This window comes from Cebus imitator, unplaced genomic scaffold, assembly GCF_001604975.1.
Source record: "Cebus imitator isolate Cc_AM_T3 unplaced genomic scaffold, Cebus_imitator-1.0 Scaffold340, whole genome shotgun sequence".
NCBI classification, from domain to species: domain Eukaryota; kingdom Metazoa; phylum Chordata; class Mammalia; order Primates; family Cebidae; genus Cebus; species Cebus imitator.
The window spans coordinates 736,595-757,762 of NW_016107655.1; the positions used below are offsets into that span (position 1 = coordinate 736,595).

Consider the following 21,168-nt stretch of genomic DNA (forward strand, 5'->3'; position numbering starts at 1 on the left):
TCTTAAGTACATAGTATGCATAAGCTACTTTATTAGTGCTGGAATAGTTACAAAGTTGGAATAACACACAGTCCCTATGCTAGGAGTGTAGAATCCAGAAGAGCGGGCAAGGGTAAGGGCTATAGAGAGAAACTAAGAAAGGCAAATGAGAAAGAGATTTTCTGTTCATCACTATAACCTTAGGGCCTGGCAGGTATCAGGGGCTTGGTGAGTGGATGGGATGAGAAACAAAAACATTCCTGGAAGAGGCAGTATTTTAGATGTTCTTTGAAAGGAATATAGGATTCTAATATGCAAGAGGATGGCATACGGTGTTCAAAGTTATTAATACTTCTAACTTATATCTGAGACTTGAAATAATAAAGTACTGAGGTTTTCTTAAAACAAATAGAGGCCTACAGATCATGTTATAGGAAAAAGTGTGTTGCTCTGAATTGTGTAATTTTCGTATTTAGTTATCTTTTCAATTGATGTTATATACAAAACCACATCCAACACTTAAATAATGTTACCATTTCTTGTAAGAAAATCTACCAAATAGAAAACTTTTCCTTGACAAATGGAATAAAGAAGAAGAGAAAGTATTAGGTTGGTGCAAAGGTAATTGCAGCTTTTGCCAAAAACCGCAATTACCTTGGTGCAAAAATAATTGTGGTTTTAAACTGCAATAACTTTTGTGTCAACCTAATATCTAAATCAGGATAGACTTCAGGTCTAAATCTGGAAAGGTTTATCTTTTCCAGATTTAGACCTGAAGTCTATCCTGATTTAGATATTAGGTTGATAAAGATAAATCTTTCCAGATTTAGACTTGAAAATATTAATGTACGATACTGAAGAATCATTTCCAAATTCATCTCACCTAGTATTAGATTTGTGGCAGGAACTCGCACTTGATTAAAATGGATCTCAAAATGTCCTCCATGAAAATTATCTATAAAATAGAAAATAAAATTTTAAAGAGCAAAAGGGGTTGACTAAGAAAGAGTCATATCTACTTAATCTTCTAAAGTATAATTACTCAAGGAAAATAGAATTTCAAAGGTCCATATGGCATGTACATTCTGAGGTAAATCTCAGCCTGGAACCCCCAGGACCCAACAGCCCAGAAAACTCATCAACTGTTCAAGAAGAGAAAGCCTTTGATCCAGAGGTCTTCTAATTCATTCTCTGAAGCACAATTTCAGAGAGCTATGAAAAAGGGAGGCTAGGCTTCATAGCTCCAACCAGAGTATTTTGTTTTATTATTGCTTCTTCTTTGAAATATTTTACATATGGGGTTCCAAAAAAAATTTGCCAGGAAAAAAAGTTTCAATAATTAAAAATGAGCAATGCAATCCAAGTTTCTTATTTTATCACTGTGCAAACCAACGCCCAAAGATGAGAAGGGCCAGCTTGAGGGGAAAGAGCAAACTTGGCAGTAGTGATGATACAGAAACGGGAACTTCAGGTAGGTTTACTCCCAGTCAACACTTGTTCTACTGTGTGCTCTTCTCTTGAAAATACCTGGCATTTCAATCACTGTGGCCAGGAACACATTGGCATTTTATCTTTGCATCGCCCTTTCTCCCTGCCAAGTTCTAGAGATAATCTCATGCTAACTCTACACCCTTTTCATGTCAGAAGAGACAATATTCAGCCTTCTCTACACTGTTTCATTTGTCCTTGGACATAAGGACTTGAAGAGGTAAGAGTAAAGTTTTCATACTGAATATTCAAATGTAGCCTCTGCAATGGAAAGTATTTGCAGCTAAACATATTATAAATGCATTTTTAGTATCTTTGAGGCTCTTTCTCTGCAATCCAACATATTCCTATATGCAATCTTCTCCAGCAAGATTGCTCATCCCATCTTGCCACTTATGCTTACCCTGTGGGTACGCCCTACAGCTGCATCTTACAGAAGGTGGGTACGCCCTACAGCTGCATCTTACCGAAGGTACCCACCCAGTGGGTACATCTTACAGCTGCATATTACTGATAGGTGATTCTATAAAACTCCAAGTCTTATATTTGCTGCTTGAACATATTCACTAGTTATATTCAATGATAAAAAGAAAGCCAGAGTCACCTCAGAACCTGAAGTTCAATTATCTTTTTCACAGCATTTAAAACCTGCCAATAAGCTATATAATTTACTTGCTTACATGTCTGTGGTTATTGCTTTTCTCCTTCTACCAGCAGATAACCTCTACGAGGGCAAGGATTGTAGTCTATTGTGATCACTTGTGTATTACAAGCATCTAAAATTCCCTTAGCTAAGCCAATGACCTTAGCAAGTATTTACTGAACACAATGAACACGTGCCATGGTGGGTGGCAGGAAACAAATGGATCCTTGCTTCTTAGAAATCCTACCTAAGGGCAGAGGAAGGAAAAGTTTTGCTCTCAAATAAGTAAAAAACTCATTGCTTTCTAATAGTTCTTGTAAGTTGATTGATTAAGAGGGCTAAAATTGGAGACAAAAATAATTTTATTGTGGATTATCTGGGTTTAATTTACCTATGTCTATTTCATTAATCCATTCTTATGAATGACAGAGAGAAGACTGGTAGAGTTGCTGTTCCTTAAATACAATCTGCCCTTTCCCAAAAAGTAAACAAATTGGCTCTACTCTGAACTTCGCAAGGATTTATATTAAGACAGTTGTCAGAGACAAAGGAATATCTAAGAATATATCTCATGCATTAAAATGCTATTGCCTTCAATGTTACTGGCTATTCTAGCTTTCTGCTGGCTAATGCATGGTCATATTTTTTGAATACCTACCTGTGTAGCCAAAAACTGACAAAGGTCTTATTAATTCTACTCCAGGTGTGTTCATGGGAACAAGAATCATGCTGTGCTTTTTGTGTCTAATCAAAAGAAAAATCATGTTAGGAAAAGTTTGCTAAGAAGAAAAATCAAACAGATAATAGGCAGAGTCACAGTTGTCTTTTTGACATTTTCATGTAATCACTGCTTACAAGCAGTGATGCTGCGTGGGAACTGTATAAAAGACGTACACCAACATAGTCTGACACAGGTTGTGATCTGGAACTAAAACAATGATTTGAAAATAAATGAGCTGTTTGATTGAGGCTTCTCACTGTTCAACAATGGTAACTGGAAACTTAGATACAAAATTAGACATTTCAAGACTATTGCCTTTGATCTAAACATTCAATCACTTCATTACACAGTTCTGAAAATATTTATGTCTGATAATTTAATCCAAACAGCTTTGATAATTTAACAACACTTTCTAATACAGGAAATTCCACAGTGAAAAATGTTCAGCAATACTCCCTAAAATGTTTTCCAAACATATCTGTTATCATAATACTTGTGAAATATAAATATGACATTTATATTATTATGATTTGTGAGCCCAAACAGTGAATTTCAAGTAAATAAAGTAGAGAGGGGGAAAGATTGGCTTTTATTCCTACACAGGTTTCTCAATCAGAATTGTTTTATTACCTGGAAACAGAAGTATTTTGAGTTCTTCCCAAAACAATCGCAATTTTGCACTTGGGATTCCCAGCTCCTAAAACCGAGGGGGAAAAAAGCAGATTATAAAAGGAAATGTCTAGTTTCACATTTCACCTTAAACGTTATAATCCTTTCATTTATGGCATAAAACAAATAGGAAGAATATTCTTAATTCATTAAGATAATAATTTTTTTGTAACACTGTATATCATCCAAGAAAAATGATTAGGCGAGGCCAAGAATAGACCTCATCGATGAAAGCTGCTATGAAAGAGCTGCCACCTCTCCCATTCACACCATTTCAGACATCAGCATGCTAGAAAAGCTGAGAAATTTTATATATCTAATATAATATTTTATATGTCAACATATATGAGGCTGTGATCCTACTTTCAATAAGCTTGGTTCTCATTTATTAATTTCTTAAGGGTCTAATTTAAAAAATATTTTTTCATTTTAATGCAAAATTTCATGGTGGCTCACGCCTGTAATCCCAGCACTTTGGGAGGCCAAGGTGGGTGGATCACAAGGTCAAGAGATCGAGACCATCCCGGCCAACATGGTGAAACCGTGTCTCTACTAAAAATACAAAACTTAGCTGGGAGTGGTGGCATGTGCTTGGGAGACAGGAGAATCACTTAAACCCGGGAGGCAGAGGTTGCAGTGAGCCAATACCATGCCACTGCACTGCACTCCAGCCTGGCAACAGGGCAAGACTACATCTCAAAACAAAAAAAGAGACAAACAAAAACAGCCAACTAAAAGGACTGAGGACTAGTCTGGCATCAGACTTTTCAATAGCCACTATGGATGCTAGATGAAAATTAATAGTTCAACTTAGAATTCTATACTTGTCCAAACTATCAATTTATGTAAAGTCAGAATAAATACATATTCAGATATGCAAGATCTCAGAGAATTTACCTATTATATACCTTTTCTCAAAAAGTTAAGAATATAGTAAAGCAAAATTAAGGGAGTAAATCAAGATAAAGGAATCCTAGAATTCAAAAGATACTGGATTCCAGAAAATAATTATCTGAAAATCCTAGAATAATTGCCTAAAGGGTAATGAGTCCAGATTGGAAAAGAAATGCTAAATTCTTTAAGAGAGAGGTCTCCAGAAAAGAAACTCAATAGAAGTAAAGGTGCAATCTAGAGATGTGTGTGTATGTAAGGGGAAGGGGGTATTGTAAAAGCAAATAATGCAAATAAAGAGACATGGCAATTAGAAACTCCAGGAAAATAACTTTGAAATGCACAAGTGAACTGTGGTCCAGAAATAAAATGAACTATAATGAGACATGCATTTAATATATAGTATATAAGAAAAGCATTCTGATTGATCTTGATTCTAGAAACATTCCCAGAATGGCCCACGTGACTTTACGTTGCATCAGTTACAGAAGGGCACAAAATCTAACACACTACTTAGACCAGCACCAAACAATATTTACATGGTCCTCTAAGGTAAGTGCTATATATTGGTTTTCAAAGTTTACAGTCATCCTGTAGTCAACTACAATTGTGGTTGCAAGATAAAACATATATATTAGTAATCCCCACAATGTGAAAGTATGAGCTGTAGCTGATACAAGTTACAATAAGAAAGAGAGGGATAAACGGTATGGAAAGGGTTAAGAGTGTACATACTCTTATATTAAAGTAGAGCTTGAATAGAATCTGAAATGAGGATGCAGAGAGCATTAGCAATTATTTAAGGTTTAAAAAATTAAAAAACCAAAAAAAAAAAAAACCATAATAAGATAAATATGTTAAGAAAGAGCAGAGAGAGTTATGAGACAAATGAGTGAAACTGTCACTATTCAAACTGGGGAATCAATGGATGGTGTGTAAAATGAATAAATCAAGAAAGAGAAAAAAGTTTACCTACAATTACAATGGAAACCAGAAAACTCAAAATAGAAACTGTTTAAAAAAAAAAAGAGTTTTCTCTGTGGCATGATGTTGGGATGTGGAGACATGGGAAACAATGCTCTTAGATATTTTTTCATTTGTTACTACTTCTAATTGGATAATAACGACGACTTTCAAAACATTAAAGAAAAAAACCATCTCGTAAACAAATCTGTGGATCCCCAAGTAAAAGACTGAGAGGGCTGTTGAGTGAACGACAACGTTTGGTTTATTTTTCTTTCCAAATTTCCTTTTAATCTGAATATCTAATTTGCAGGCTGTGGTGGAGGCATTTCCTGCATACAATGGGGCATTTCCCCACCTCTGTATAATACCTAACTCCAGAAATCCTACATGTACACTCTTCCTGATAAAATGCTTAAAGTGATTAAAAAAAACTATCTAAAATAAATATTATCTGAGAAAGGGAGGGAAGGAGAGGAAGGCAGTGACCCTAAAATGGGTGCCTCTGTTCATCTCAGGCTGGTGGTAGAATAAGGAGACACCTTAAGCCAACTTAGAGCTTGAATCATAAGCCTGCTTTCTCTATAGTCACGGCCATCAGAATTTTAAGAACATGTAATCATATATACATACATATATATAATTTTATCTATGACTAAAAAGGAAGAGAGAGGATTCTTATGTAAGTAGGACAGGAAATTAAAAAACAAAACAAAACATGTTAAATTGACCAAGAGATGTCCCACTGCAATCAGATAACAAATATGTTGGGCTAAATGATTTCTCCCATTATTTCCCTGAATACATGACTTACTGTCTATATTATATCTGAGATACAGAGAGAAAAATCATTTTCTCTACCCTTCTGGGCATTTGTTCCATAATCTTATTAAATAAAATAGGAAACTATTATACTGAAAAGCAATTAATTTTTCACTGAAAGAAAAATACAAGCATTTTCATAATACAAGTTTAAAAATTATCATGTTTTTCAAGTAGAACACTTTATCATGCATCAGAAAGCCCATAATAAGCTGGGCACGGTGGCTTATGCCTGTAATTCCAGCACTTTGGGAAGCTGAGACAGGAAGATCACCAGAGGCCAGGAGTTCTACACCAGCCTGGCCAACATGGCAAAAACCCGTCTCTACTAAAAATATAAAAAATTAGCCAGGCGTGGTGGTGGGCACCTGTAATCCCAGCTACTTGAGAGGCTGAGGCAGGAGAATTGCTTGAACCTGGGAGGCAGAAGCTGCAGTGAGTCGAAGTCATGCCATTGCACTCCAACCTGGGCAACAAGAGTGAAACTCCAGCTCAAACAACAATAAAAAAAGTCTATAATATGTGTATTGACATTAGACAACAAAGGTTAAACCTTTCATCAGGTTAAACACATTTATTTTATATCAATCAATAACAAACAGTAGTTTTAGAATTTTTAGTTTATTCTTCTTTTAAATGCGAATCTCTTCCTCTTGCTTCTTCTGGAACTCTAATTGTACATATTTTAGAACTAAATGGTCCCTAGGATTGCTCATTTCTTTATATCTTTTCTTCATATTGGATAAATTTCTATTGTCTATCTTCAAGTTCATTAATTCTTTTCTCTGTCACCTCCATTATGTTATTAAGCCCAGTCAGTGAATTTCTTTTCAGATATTTTACCTTAACTTCCAATATTTCTACTTGGTTATTTTTTATGTTTTCTATTTCTCTTCTCATATTTCCTATCTTTTTATTTTTCTTGACCTCATTGAGCACATTTATAATAGCTGCCTTAAGTCCTTGACTGATAATTCCAACATCTGAATCACTTGAGTGTTGGCCTTTCCCCTTGAAAATGGCTCATATTTTCCTTATTCTTCATTGGTTGGGCAACTTTAGATTTGTATTCTGGACACTGTGATCCTTTTGTTTTGAAACTCTGGAATCTGTCATATTCCTCCACAGAATGCTTACGGTTTTGTTTTATCAGGCAATTAGGTAGAATAAAACTGCAGAGTCTATCACACTTTAGGTGGATGGGAAATCAAATTTCAACATAGTTCTTATTATTTAGCTGCAAGGTGCTTTGAGTTTGCCCTATGCATTACTTTAATTCAGGAGTTAGCTAGAGACTCAAACAAAGTTTCCAGATGAAAGCTGGAGCTCCCCTTTTCTGGCTTTTTCCTTTCTAAGAATACCAACCTTATGTCCCAGCAGTGATGGCTACCCTATGTCCTTGAAAAAAAAAATTACTTGGTATATTCTCAGAAAAAAAAAAAAAGATTATGTCCTTTTGATTTCTATAGATGCTAACAGGTAAAGAAATTGCTATGGTCTGATTGTATGTGTCCCTCCCTAGAAGTCATGTGTTGGAATCCTAATCCCCAAGATGATTTCATGTGGAAATGAAGCCTTTGGCAGGTGATTAGGTCCCAAAGGAGGTGATAAGGTGATTAAAATGGAATTAGCACCTTTATCAAAGAGGCCTGAGGGAGGTTGGCCATCTTTTCCACTATATGAGCACAGAACGAGAAGGTGCTATCTATCAACCAGAATGCAGCCCCTCAATAGGCACCAACTCTACTGGTGCCTTATTCTTGGACTTGTCAGCCTCTAGAACCACGAGAAATAAATTTCTGTTGTTTAGAAGTTACCTAGTTAATGGTGTTGTCTAATAGCAGCCTGAATGGACGATGACAAAATTCCACTAATCTGAGGACCAACCCAAAGAACATTAGGATGATTTAATGGCAGATGACAATTCTTATCTTTCATTGAGGATCTTACCTGAATGACTTATCTGGAAATCCTCAGTTGGGAGGAATTTTTTATCCCTGGCTATGCAATAATATGCAATCATGCTTTGATTCTTAGTTAGAAATTACAAAGGAAGATTCATTTACAGAGTGTTCACTTGTAACTTTTCAACTGGAAATATTTTTCTACTTTGGGGCTATCTTTGAGGGTTTAGCCTTGGCTAGTGCCTCTCCAGAGGCCTACAGGCTGAAGGATCGCAGCTACTTGCCCCACATAATGCATTGTCTCCTTGGTGTGCATACTTCTGAAAATCAGGTTAGGACATAACAACATGATTTGAGGTTCATTTTCATTACAGATATTTTCTTAAAAGAAAAAGATTTGTTTTAGGGTTGGGAGTAAATGTGAGGGTTTGTTACATAGGTGAACTTGTGTCACTAGGGTTTGTTGTAAAGATTGTTTCATAACCCAGGTATTAAGCCTAGTACCCAATAGTTATCTTTTCTGCTCCTTTCCCTCCTCCCACCCTACACCCTCAAGTAGAGCTCAGTGTCTGTTGTTTCCTTGTGTTCATAAATTCTCATCATTTAGTTCCCACTTATAAGTGAGAACATGCAGTATTTGGTTTTCTATTCCTGCCTTAGTTTGCTAAGGATAATAGCCTCCAGTTCCATCCATGTTCCTGCAAAAGACATTATCTCATTCTTTTTAATGACTGCATAGTATTCCATGGTGTATATGTACTGTATTCTCTTTATCTAATCTGTCATTGAGGGGCATTTAGTTTGATTCTATGTCTTTGCTATTGTGAACAGTGTTGCAATGAACATTTGCATGCATGTGTCTCTTTGGTAGAATAATTTCTTCTCCTTTGGGTATATACCCAGTAACAGGAATGCTGAGTTGAATGGTAGTTCTGGTTTTTTCATTTTTGGTGCTACTATTGCTCTGTCGCCGAGGCTGGAGTATAGTGGCACAATCTCAGCTCACTGCAATCTCCCCACTCCCAGGTTCAAGTCATTCTCATGCCGTGGCCTTCTGAGTAGCTGGGATTACACGCATGTGCCCCCATGCTCAGTTAAGTTTTGTATTTTGGAGTTTTGCCATTTTGGCCAGGCTGGTCTTGAACTCCTGGCCTCAAGTGATCCTCCTGCCTCAGCCTTTCAAAGTGCTGGGATTATAGGCATGAGCCACCACATCCAGCCAGTAGTTCTGTTTTTAGCTCTCTGGAGAATTGCCATACTGCTTTCCACAATGGTTGAACTAACTTACACTCCCATCAACAATGTATTAAGTGTTCCTTTTTCTTCCACAATCTCACCAGCATCTGCTATTTTATGACTTTTTAATAATAGCCATCCTGACTGGTGTGAGATGGTATCTCACTGTGATTTTGATTCACATTTCTCTAATGATCAGTGATATTGAGCTTTTTGGTTGCATATCTGTAATCCCAGCATTCTGGGAGGCTGAAGTGGGAGGATTGCTTGAGCCCAGGAGTTTGAAACCAGCCTGGACAACCTAGTGAGACCTCATCTATACAAAAAATTTTTAAAATTAGCCAAGCATGGTGCGGCATGCCTGTAATCCCAGCTATTCAGGAGGTTGAGGTGGAAGGATTGCTTGAGCCCTGGGAAGTCAAGGTTGCAGTGAGCTGTGATCATGCCCCTGCATTCTAGCCTGGGCAACAGAGTGAGACCTTGTCTCAAAACAAAGCAAACAAACAAAAATGTTGCTACTGCCTTATATAAATGCCCAGAAATTTCAGATATCAGGTAAATTTTGAAGAAACTCAACAAGCAAGGCAAATAATTCTTTGATTCTGTTTTGTTCAATCTTATATGGAGAACAATTAATATTCTAAAAAATATAATGTTTAAGTTGGATGTCTTTTGTCATCAGTAAGTAGAGGAAGTAGGGTGAATGCATAGTTTATAGAATTTGAAATATTTGTACTTAACAATGATGTTTCAGAAAAATGAGAAAAATCCTTCCCAAATATATCATCGCCCTTTAGCTACAAGCAGAATTTGGCAAGTGCAGCAGCTGAAACAACCTTCTTTTAAAGAGAGTTTTGCTTGTTTGTGCCATTTTAGTTAATGAACAGGATACCCAATGTCATAAATAAAATATATTACAGGAAATCTGAATAGACCAATAAACAGAGAATGTTTAAACATATATGCTGTGTCACAGGCTTTCATGAATGAAAACAGATGGACTAGATAAAGTAATTTTGTTTTTAGTCCAGACACTCTGGTATTTCAAGGCTGTTGAAGTCCCAGGATTAAGTCAGGCTGAAAATTACATTTCCCTGATGTTAGTTGATGATTTTTAATTTCTTAGGCTTTTACAACTGCAAAATCATTTTCTAATAAAAGGAGAAACGACAGGTGGATAAAAAAAATGACCTTTGAGTATGTGGTTTGTAACAATTAAGAAAGTGATGTAAGCAATTACAGACATGAAGCACAGTTGGCCATCCACAAATTCTCAAGGCTGTTTCTTCTACCAACATTGAATTTCTGAGGTGCAACACTGGAACTTCACTTGGTTTTAGCTTTAATGCTAACAAGTCAAATTGGAGTAAAAAGCTTTACATGGTTAAGTACTATTTTACAACAAAATTTCCCTTATGAGAAAAAAGATGATTATTGTACATAGTTATTCCATAGTTAAAGAAAAAAATCCCATGTGTTCTCTTAGAGTGTGTGTTATTTTTAACAGGGAAATCTTCAAAATTCACTGAATCCATTTCTATGTTTACATCTAAATAAGAATTAAGTAATAATGTTACAAGCTGCTCTATTATTATTGTTACTATAGAATGTGATTACATCAAAATAAATCCCAAATGGATCAGAGTTGAAACTTTAAAAAAAGTCAAGACATGAAAAAACTAGAAGAAAAATAATCTAATAGTTATCAAATTTCTGGGTGAGAAAGGATTTTAAACCTTAAAAATGATAAATGAAATCAGAGTCAAAATAAAAAGATCAGTTGGTTTGTCTATATAAAACTATTGTAAATGAGAAAGTAAATTAAAAGGAAAAAAAATGGAGGAGAAAATATTTCAACATTTATGACAAAATGTATGCAATACTTAGCTCCCTAAATTCTAAAGAATACCTGAAAATCAGTATAAAGATGGGGAAAGAACACAACTGCAAAAAGAGAAAATAAGAATAAGAGATTTTTTGAAGTGTTTAATGTTACCACTAATCAAATAAATGTGGAATACAGCAATAATGAAGACATTCAATAGCAGTTTATTATCCAGGATTCCACACATGCCTAGCAAGGGTAGGTAAGGGGCACTGAATCTGTTACAAGCCATTCAGAAAGCAAAGTGGTAGTAAAACGACACATTCTATTGGCAGTATTTTAGAAAAACGGACACTTCCATACACTATTGGTAGAGAACAAAGTAATACTATCCCTATGGAGTACAATTTGGCAATATTCATCAAAATTACAGATTCATCCCAGCACTTTTGGAGGCTGGGATGGGTGGATGGTTTGAGTAGAGGAGTTGGAGACCAGCCTGGGCAACATAGCAAAATGATGCTACAAGAGGAGGGATGAGAAATGGGTGTGGGGAGAGAAATTCTTTAAGAACAAGGGACACTGCTATGTTAGGGAGTTAAGAGTAGGAGCCCATTTATGATAAGCAGCAAAATGGAATCATAGTCAGTTCTTAGGGACATGAGAAGTAGAAGAGAGCTAAAAAAACATCAAGTAAGTACTTTGAAAAGTTGCCTGAGATGAGTGATGCATCTGCCTACCCTCCAAGCTACATGATTACTTCTCATATTTTGTCAATTCTCCTCTATTACCACTGTCTCTCCTAGTTCTATTAGGAGAAAAGGAAAATACAGAAAAAGGTCAGCCAGTCAGCTAGTTTCACCATGATTCATACACCATGATTTATACACAGCATTCATACACATGCTACCAGAAGAATTTGCTCAATTCTGAGATCCCCTATGCCTCAAGGGCTTTGCATGTGCCTAAATTAGCAAAAACAATATGCAAATTCAAAAGATGTAAAGATTATAGCATTATAGCTGATTTACAATCAAGGAATCCCATTTATGAGAAAGCTTATGGTGGTTGGGGGTGGGGTAAATAAAGGAAAGGGATAGATATTTATGAATCTATAAAAGATTATCAAGATTCTATAATAGATGGCATCATAAAATAACAAAGAGATGTGATAAAATTGACTGAAGATCTGAATTCAGAATTCCAGCTCCATTGCTAAACTTATATGTCTGTGGAGGATAAGTTAAACATCAGTTGATTGATTCATAAATTTAATTATTTTTCATTAAGCTGGTACCATAAAGAAGGTACCAAGCCAAATGCTGAGGATACAACAGGGTATAAGATAGCTATGGAACAAAGGAAATTTTAATAAGTACCAACAACACAGTGAAAAGACTATAGAAGAGTAGGCATATCTGTTTTAATCTCAAATGGTTAGGGAAGGCTTCCTGGATTAATGTTAAGGTCAGACCTAAATCTGAATTGTAAATAGGAGTTAGGGATCTAAAATAGGGTGGGAAGAGTACTCTAGACAGGAGTAACAGTATTTGCAAAGTCTTACAAGTCAGTATTATGTGTCATTTAGAAAGACTAAAGAGATTATTAATTGATAATTATGGAGGCTGCAGTTACAGACTAGTTGTTAAAGAAGTATAACATCAAGGGTAAGTAAAATGAGATAATAATCAAAGTGGACAGTAGGTTTTTTCTATTAATTCAAAATATTTTTGAATACTTATTATGTGCAAGGCACTATTCTTGGTACTTGGAATATATCAATGAACAAAGCAAACCAGAGTCTCTGTTCTGATGAAGCTTATGTTCTAATACAGGGTGTGAGACAATCAACAGCAATCATAGCATAAATGACATGGTGCATTAGAACATGGTAAGTACTGTGGGTCTGGTGGACTGGAGTCCAGGTGGATGAGGGGTATTTTAAGAAGAGTAGTCACGAATTGCCTCAGTGAGCTGGTGGTGATTGGGCAAACACTTGAAAGAGAAGAGGAAGTGAGCTTTGCAATTACTCAGACACGGCACATTCCATGCAGACAGAGGAGCCAGCACGATAAGGATTGTGACTGGTATGCTCTAAAACAGCAAGAAGCTGGGTGTGGCAGAACAAGCAGGCAAAGGGGTGAGTAATGTGAAATGAAGTCAGAGAGACAATGAGGGGTAGAGGCAGACCTTGTGGGATCTTGTAGGCTACTATGAGAATTCATGAAGAAGATGCAATAGAAGCAAAAAATAACAAATGGGACCTAATTAAACTGAAGGGCTTTTCCACAGCAAAAGAAACTACCAACAGAGTAAGCAGACAACCTACAGAATTGGAGAAAATCCTTGTAAACTATGGATCTAACAAAGGTCTAATATCTACCATCTATAAGAAATTTAAATTTACAAGAAAAAAACAACCCCATTAAAAAGTGGGCAAAGGATGTGAACAGACACTTCTCAAAAAAAGACATATACCGCCAACAATCATATGAAAAAAACTAAACATCACTGATTGTTAGAGAAATGCAAATCAAAATCACAGAGATACCATCTCACACCATCAGAATGGGTATTATTAAAAACTCAAAAAATTACAGATGCTGGTGAGGTTGTGAAGAAAAAGGAGTGCTTATACACTGTTGGTGGGAGTGTAAACTAGTTCAACCATTGTGGAAAACAGTGTGGGAATTCCTCAAAGACCTAAAGACAGAACTATCATTTGAACCAGCAATTCCATTACTGGGTATACACCCAAAGGAACATAAATTATTCTATTATAAAGACACATGAATGTGTATGTTCATTGCAGCACTATACACAACAGCAAAGACATGGAATCAACCTAAATACCCATCAATGACAGACTGGATAAAGAAAACGTGGTACATATACACCATGGAATACTATGCAGCCACAAAAAAGAATGAGATTATGTCCTTTGCAGGGACGTGGATAGAGCTGGAGGCCATTACCCTTAGCAAACTAACACAGGGACAGAAAGCCAAATTCCACATGTGCTCACTTATAAGTGGGAGCTAAATGATGAGGACACATGGACATATGGAGGGGAACACAATGGGGCCTATCAAAGCATAGAGGGTGGAAGGAGGAAGAGGATCAGGAGAAATAACTAATGGGTACTAGGCTTAACACCTGGGTGATAAAATAATCTGCACGACAAACCCCCATGATACACGTTTACCTGTGTAACAAACCTGCACATGTACCCCTGAACTTACAAGTATACTTTTTAAAAAAGAAAGAAAAAATGGCATGGTCTGAAATAATTTCTGCAGGTGGGGACTGAGCCTGACCTCACATGAAAAAATAGATTAGGCAACTGCTATGCAAATTCGAGGACAGTCAAGTTGAAATAGGCCAAGAGGGCCAAATCTGCATAAATTTCTCTTCTTTCTCTAACTTTCATTTGTGTGGAAATGTGGAAAAAATAAATAGCCTCCCAGACTGAAGGATTTTGAAGGCTCATACTCTGGCTTTGGAAAAAAGGTAATAAGAAAACAAGAGAGCATAAAGCCATGGGAAAACACTGGGGCAAAGATAGACAAAGTACAGTGAAAACAGGAGGAGTCTAGTAGTTTTAAGTAAATATTAAATGATGCGGCACAAAAATGTTAAATTATATTGCAAATACCTAATGATTACTCATAATTTAGTTTTTGATAATTTAGTCTTCAAAAAGATATTTTTCTGGGTTAAAATCACATTTGCTTTCATTCCTAGACAAAATAACTATTTAGAGAGTATTTCTCTAGATGCTACCTACAAGTGCTGCCTAGATGCCCTTGGGTGGACTCTCCTGGTTCAGCAGTCAGTAGCTCAGCTGCAGGCACTTTTTTGTCCACTGTGACTAAGTGGAAACTTTGAAAGGTCTATAGTTTTTTGAAAAAGATGGAATTTTTTTGAATTTGTAACCTCAACCACTTAAGAAGCTGAATTTAACTTCACAGATCATTTTACAGAAAATAAAACATCAAGTACTCACAAGATTGAATTTCAGGAAACCCTTCTTGGATGCAAGATAAAGGCGGGGTGTAAAGTGAAAACAAAAGTAGCTGGAGTTAGGTCATTTGATTTTACACCCTGTACTCAAGACTGCTTCTCTCTGCCGACTGCAACAGGTTGGTACTTTCTTTCTTTTCTCATTCTGACTTGAATATATATTTTTTAAGCCCAAAGACCTTGTATATTTACCTATATAGAGGGAATCTTGATGCATAAATGTTTAAATGCTTGTTAAAAAAAAAGTTATTTGAAAACAGCTGTATACTTTAACTTTAAATGAAAAGCTTAATGTAGCAAGAAGAAAATATGATTTTAAATACCAGTACTTGTCAGTAAAACTTTGTTAAGGAGAAAATAGGTTTTGTTATACCAGTTTTTTTTTTTTTTGCTTTCTTTTATAAGTACTGATTTTTTTGTTGTTCTAATAGTAATTATAGACACTTAAAAGTGCATCTATGTATCTGCCAGGAGGATCATTTCTGCAAATAATTCCATTTCTATTCTTATTTACTCACATTTTTAGTAAGATTAATTCTTACTTAAAAACCCCCTTCCTTAATATATTATAATATTTGGCCATGTTATTCCTTATCATCAGGTTTAAGGTTTTCTGATGAAAGAGAAAGGAAGAACAAGGTTCATATTTTGTTAATAATTAATGCATAAGAACATAAATAGTCTTATTATGCGCAAGGCATGTGCAAGTAGTTTTCCAGATTGGAACTTTTTAAGTAACCTTAATGATAAAAAGAATCATTTTTAAAAGTTGGGACCTAGTTTTTATATAATGAAAGCAATTCTTCTATGTGGTATCTTTCTTCTGAGCTTCTTTTCTTTGCTATATTCATTCAAAAAAAGTTAGCAAGCTTAAGAATGTTCTTTAGTTGGCACACTGTTTTGAAAATAATATTTTCATTATTGATTCTGTAAGAATATTTGAGATTCTTCAAAGGACAAAAACAAATCAAGGAAGATAGAAAGGCTAAAAGGAATGAAAAATTCAGCACTATAATAAAAACACTGAGAGTCATTATTTCATACGTTCCAAAGCTTATGAATTCTGTGCAAGCTTATCTTAATACTATGGGGTGCTAGTAGCCAGTATTGTGCAATAACTATGTTGGCAGAGTAGATTGCTGGCATACTATCTATCTATTCTATCCATTCTAGAGTAACAGCTTTATACCTGCTGGCAAAACTAATTTGACAAATATTTACTGAGAAGCTACTGTGTGCCAGGCGTGTTAACAAGATTTTCTTTACAAACACAAATCAAACAGGTCATGCTCTGAGGAGTTTAGAACCTAGAGGAACAAGGTAGTATGGGAAATGTATCCTTTCCATAGGATGGGATCAGTTCTCAGAGTGGTATGTAGAGATTGCTAATACATCAGGAAAGTCTTCTGGGGAGGTGGCATCCATGTTAATTGAGTAGGAATTGGCCCTTCCAGGGGAGGGCAGGAAATCATATGGTAGATAAAGGAACAGAACGGGCAATGATGTAGACAGATGCTGCTGCATGGTGAGTGCTAGTCCACTGCAGAGAAATTAGTCCTATCACCATCTACAGAGTGGACACAGAATAGGGGGAGGTGGCAGGAGCCATGGGTGTTATGCTAAGGAGCTTGGATTGTGGCTTTCAGGTGAAGAGGTGTGTTTTCCAGATAAGGAGCAAAGCAGAAAAGAGACAGATTGGCAATTTAGAGATCAAACATTCTGGTGAAAATAAGAAAAATGTTTTTGACAAGGAGGTATTGAGGAGGAGTAACAACAGAATACCAGTTAGAAAGATACTGCTTGGCCAGGTGAGATGGCTTATGCCTGTTATCCCAACATTTTGGTAGGCCAAGGCAGGTGGATTGCTTGAGCCCAGAAGTTTGAGACCAGCCTTGGCAACTTGGTGAAACCCCGTCTCTACCAAAAATACAAAAATTAGCCAGTCTCATAACTTGGTCTCAAAATAAATAAATAAATAAATAAATAAATAAATAAACAGATTGAAATTTAAAAATAAAATAAAATATTTTTTTAAAAAGGAAATAGCAGTAGGCCAGGTGGAAACATCATCGTTGAATTGTGCAAATGTGTGGAAGAGGGCAGACTGAGAAGACAGATTCAAGACTTATTTGGAAGGCAGAATCAGAACTTAGGAACTTATTGGGAATCAGGGATGAAGGTGAGAGAGAAGACAAGAATGAAGCCGACTTACGGCTTAGTTGACTAGAGGGTAGTGGTGCTACTAAAACACAGTATACAATAAGCAAGTAGTGACCAGTTTTGGAGGGCAGTTGGCTAAAGGAGATCTAGTTTTATAAAAGGCAACTACTGACATTTAGTACAAATGCTGTGAGAACGTATTTAATTTATTTAAATTAAATTTATAAATAACATAAAAATCAAAAATAAATTTAAGTAAACCAAATAATTTACTAATTTATTTTCATTTTTATTCAATGTATTACAGATATATATATATATCTCTTTTGCAGATTAAAAAAAATTTATATATGTATATAAATTTTTTTTTTTTGAGATGGAGCTTTTGCTCTTGTTGCCCAGGCTGGGGTGCAATGGTGGGATCTTGGCTCACTACAAGCTCCACCTCCCAGGTTGAAGCGATTCTCCTGCCTTAGCTTCCTGAGTAGCTGGGATTACAGGCATGCGCCAGCACACCCAACCAATTTTTTATTTTTAGTTGAGACAGGGTTTCTCCATGTTGGCCAGGCTGGTCTCGAACTCCCGACCTCAGGTGATCCACTCACCTCAGCCTCTCAGAGTGCTGGGATTACTTAGTGAGCCACCACACCCAGCTTATTGCAGATACACTTTGAGATTCACAAAATTATGTATGTAAAGATTATAACACTATTCTTTTTAGTTAAAATCTAATTAAATTTTCATATTTTAAAAATCATTTTTACATAAAAGTCTTTTATTTAGGATTTAATGATTAAGAAAACTCTCCAGGGCATTACATTTATTGTCCTGTGCAAATCCCAGCTCTTTCACACATAATTGTAAAAGTAAAGCATGAATAACTAATCTTGGGGTCATATTCCAAAGTGGCTCCCATTAAACTATTTCAGAGTGGCAGATTCAGGCTCCCATATGTTACAGCAACAGTCTATTCTATAGGAAAGAACGAAACAGCTTGATGAAAATGGCTTCCTTTTATTTTTAGTTTTGTTTATTTATTTATTTTTGCAATGGAATCTTGCTGTGTCACCCAGGCTGGAGTGCAGTGATACGTTCTTGGCTCACTGCACCCTCTGCCTCATGAGTTCAAGCGATTCTCCTGCCTCAGCATCCTGAGTAGCTGGGACTACAGGTGAGTGCCACTACGCCTGGTTAATTTTTGTATTTTTAGTAGAGATGGGGTTTTGCCATTTTGGTCAGGCTGGTCTCGAAGCCGTCTTGGCCTCACAAAGCACTGGGATTACAGGTATGAGACACAATGCCCCGCCAAAAACTGTTTCCTTTTAAGCATATTTAGACAAGTATCCTGTATTCTCTTTGCCATTTAGATTGGAACCATGGATTTGGAACAGAACCAGTCAACAGATTATTATTATGAGGAAAATGAAATGAATGGCACTCACGACTACAGTCAATATGAATTGATCTGTATCAAAGAAGACGTCAGAAAATTTGCAAAAGTTTTCCTCCCTGTATTCCACACAATAGCTTTTGTCATTGGACTTGCAGGCAATTCCACGGTAGTGGCAATTTATGCCTATTACAAGAAACAGAGAACCAAAACAGATGTGTACATCCTGAATTTGGCTGTGGCAGATTTGCTCCTTCTGTTCACTCTGCCTTTTTGGGCTGTTAATGCAGTTCATGGGTGGGTTTTAGGGAAAATAATGTGCAAAATAACTTCAGCATTGTACACAGTAAACTTTGTCTCTGGAATGCAGTTTCTGGCTTGTATCAGCATAGACAGATATGTGGCAGTAACTAAAAGTCCCAGACAATCAGGAGTGGGAAAAGCATGCTGGGTGATCTGTTTCTGTGTCTGGATGGCTGCCATCTTGCTGAGTATACCCCAGCTGGTTTTTTATACAGTAAATGACAATGCTAGGTGCATTCCCACTTTTCCCCACTACCTAGGAACATCAATGAAAGCATCAATTCAAATGCTAGAAATCTGCATCGGATTTGTAGTACCCTTTCTTATCATGGGGGTGTGCTACTTTATCACGGCAAGAACACTCATGAAGATGCCAAACATTAAAATATCTCAGCCCCTCAAAGTTCTGCTCACAGTGGTTATAGTTTTCATTGTCACTCAGTTGCCTTATAACATTGTCAAGTTCTGCCGAGCCATAGACATCATCTATTCCCTGATCACCAACTGCAACATGAGCAAACGCCTGGACATTGCCATCCAAATTACAGAAAGCATCGCACTCTTTCACAGCTGCCTCAATCCAATCCTTTATGTTTTTATGGGAGCATCTTTCAAAAACTATATTATGAAAGTGGCCAAGAAGTATGGGTCCTGGAGAAGACAGAGACAAAGTGTGGAGGAGTTTCCTTTTGATACTGAGTGTCCTACAGAGCCAACCAGTACTTTTAGCATTTGAAGGTAAAACTGCTCTGCCTTTTGCTTGGATACATAGGAATGATGCTTCCCCCTCAAATAAAACATCTGTATTATCCTGAAACTCAAATTTCAAATGTCATGGTTGCAACTTATAATAAAGAATGGGTTTGGGGAAGGGGGAGAATAAAAGCCGAGAAGAGGAAATAAGATAATAAATGTACAAAACATGAAAATTAAAATAAACAATATAGGAAAATAGTAGTAATGGGCATAAGTGAATAAAAACAATCTGCTGTAAAGAAGAAGAGTTTCGTGGTGATAGAATAGTTTTGTATGTTGGTTGCAGCGGTGGTTATACAAATACACAGTGATAAAATGGCATAGAACTGTACACATACATTGTACCAATTTTAATTTCCTGATTTTGACCAGGAAATGGGGGGAAACTGGATGAAGGGTAACCAGGAATACTCTGTATCATCTTTGTAACTTCCTGTGAATTTATAATAATTTCAAAATAAAAGAAGTTAAACAAACAAACAAACCTACTATGCTATAAATTAGGCCATCTAAAACAGATTATTAAAGAGGTTCATGTTAAAAGGCATTTATAATTATTTTTAATTATCTAAGTTTGAATATAAGAACTATTTCCCTGCATAATTGTAGTACTTGAATAACTATGCAGCAGAACTCAACCTATCTTTTCTTTTCCTGTTTTGTTGGTTTGTAAGTAATTTTATAAAATCCACGTCCTCCAAAACAACAGCAAAAAACTATAATAAGCTTTTCTGATCCTTTTCAAAACATTCCTGATAAGTTCCTAAAGACAGAATTTGCTTCCATGATATAAACTTTCTTAGTAATAACTGGTTATCCTGACAAATGTTAGGTTTATCATGTATAGTCTAGGTGTAATCCTCAGGTTATCATTTGTATCTGGGTTCCAATTTCTTAACTTCCTAAATAACTTATCCATTTATACGAGTCTATCACTGAGGGTTGACTAAAACATATATTATCCCATGCATAAAGTGTCCCAATTTTCATTTAAACACTTTCTTTTTGAGTAAGTAAAATATGTACAATAAATTAATGTTAATAACATGTACAGCTTATCATTTTAAAAATATTTGCTGTAAATTATTGTAATTTATGTAATATGCTCCTACTAAAATTAAATTTTGCTAGCAATTACATTGGTCAAAATAGTATGCACTAATGAATTTTATCTCTAAAACTACAAAAAAATGACGTTTTCTGCTCTTAAACATCACCTAACCAAGATAAGTTATTTTAAAATTACTTTTTCTTTAAATGCTATTTCTAAATTTGAAAATGCTTTCACATGCAGAATTAATTAACTAATTAATTTTTCATTTTTTTGAGACAGGGTTTTGCTTTGGTTGCTCAGGCTGAAGTGCAGTGGTGCCACGTTGACTCACGGCAACCTCT

At 36.0% G+C, this 21,168-nt stretch overlaps 2 protein-coding genes across 3 annotated transcripts in view; one reads left to right on the forward strand and one right to left on the reverse strand.

Annotated features, from left to right (window-relative positions):
- Window positions 1–21,168, reverse strand: part of ACAD11 (acyl-CoA dehydrogenase family member 11) — a 102,341-nt gene that overhangs the window by 18,203 nt on the left and 62,970 nt on the right. For both annotated transcript variants that reach the window (XM_017505700.2, XM_037730346.1), the window contains exons 14-16: window positions 3,462–3,528; window positions 2,769–2,854; window positions 863–934 (exon numbers count right to left, since the gene is read on the reverse strand). In XM_017505700.2, the coding sequence (XP_017361189.1) occupies window positions 863–934; window positions 2,769–2,854; window positions 3,462–3,528 (225 nt within the window). The remainder of the gene's footprint in view (window positions 1–862; window positions 935–2,768; window positions 2,855–3,461; window positions 3,529–21,168) is intronic.
- On the forward strand, window positions 14,700–20,922 carry ACKR4 (atypical chemokine receptor 4). The gene is made up of 2 exons (XM_017505704.2): window positions 14,700–15,283; window positions 18,692–20,922. The coding sequence occupies exon 2, from the start codon at window positions 18,701–18,703 to the stop codon at window positions 19,751–19,753; it is 1,053 nt and encodes a 350-aa protein (XP_017361193.1). The 5' UTR covers window positions 14,700–15,283; window positions 18,692–18,700; the 3' UTR covers window positions 19,754–20,922.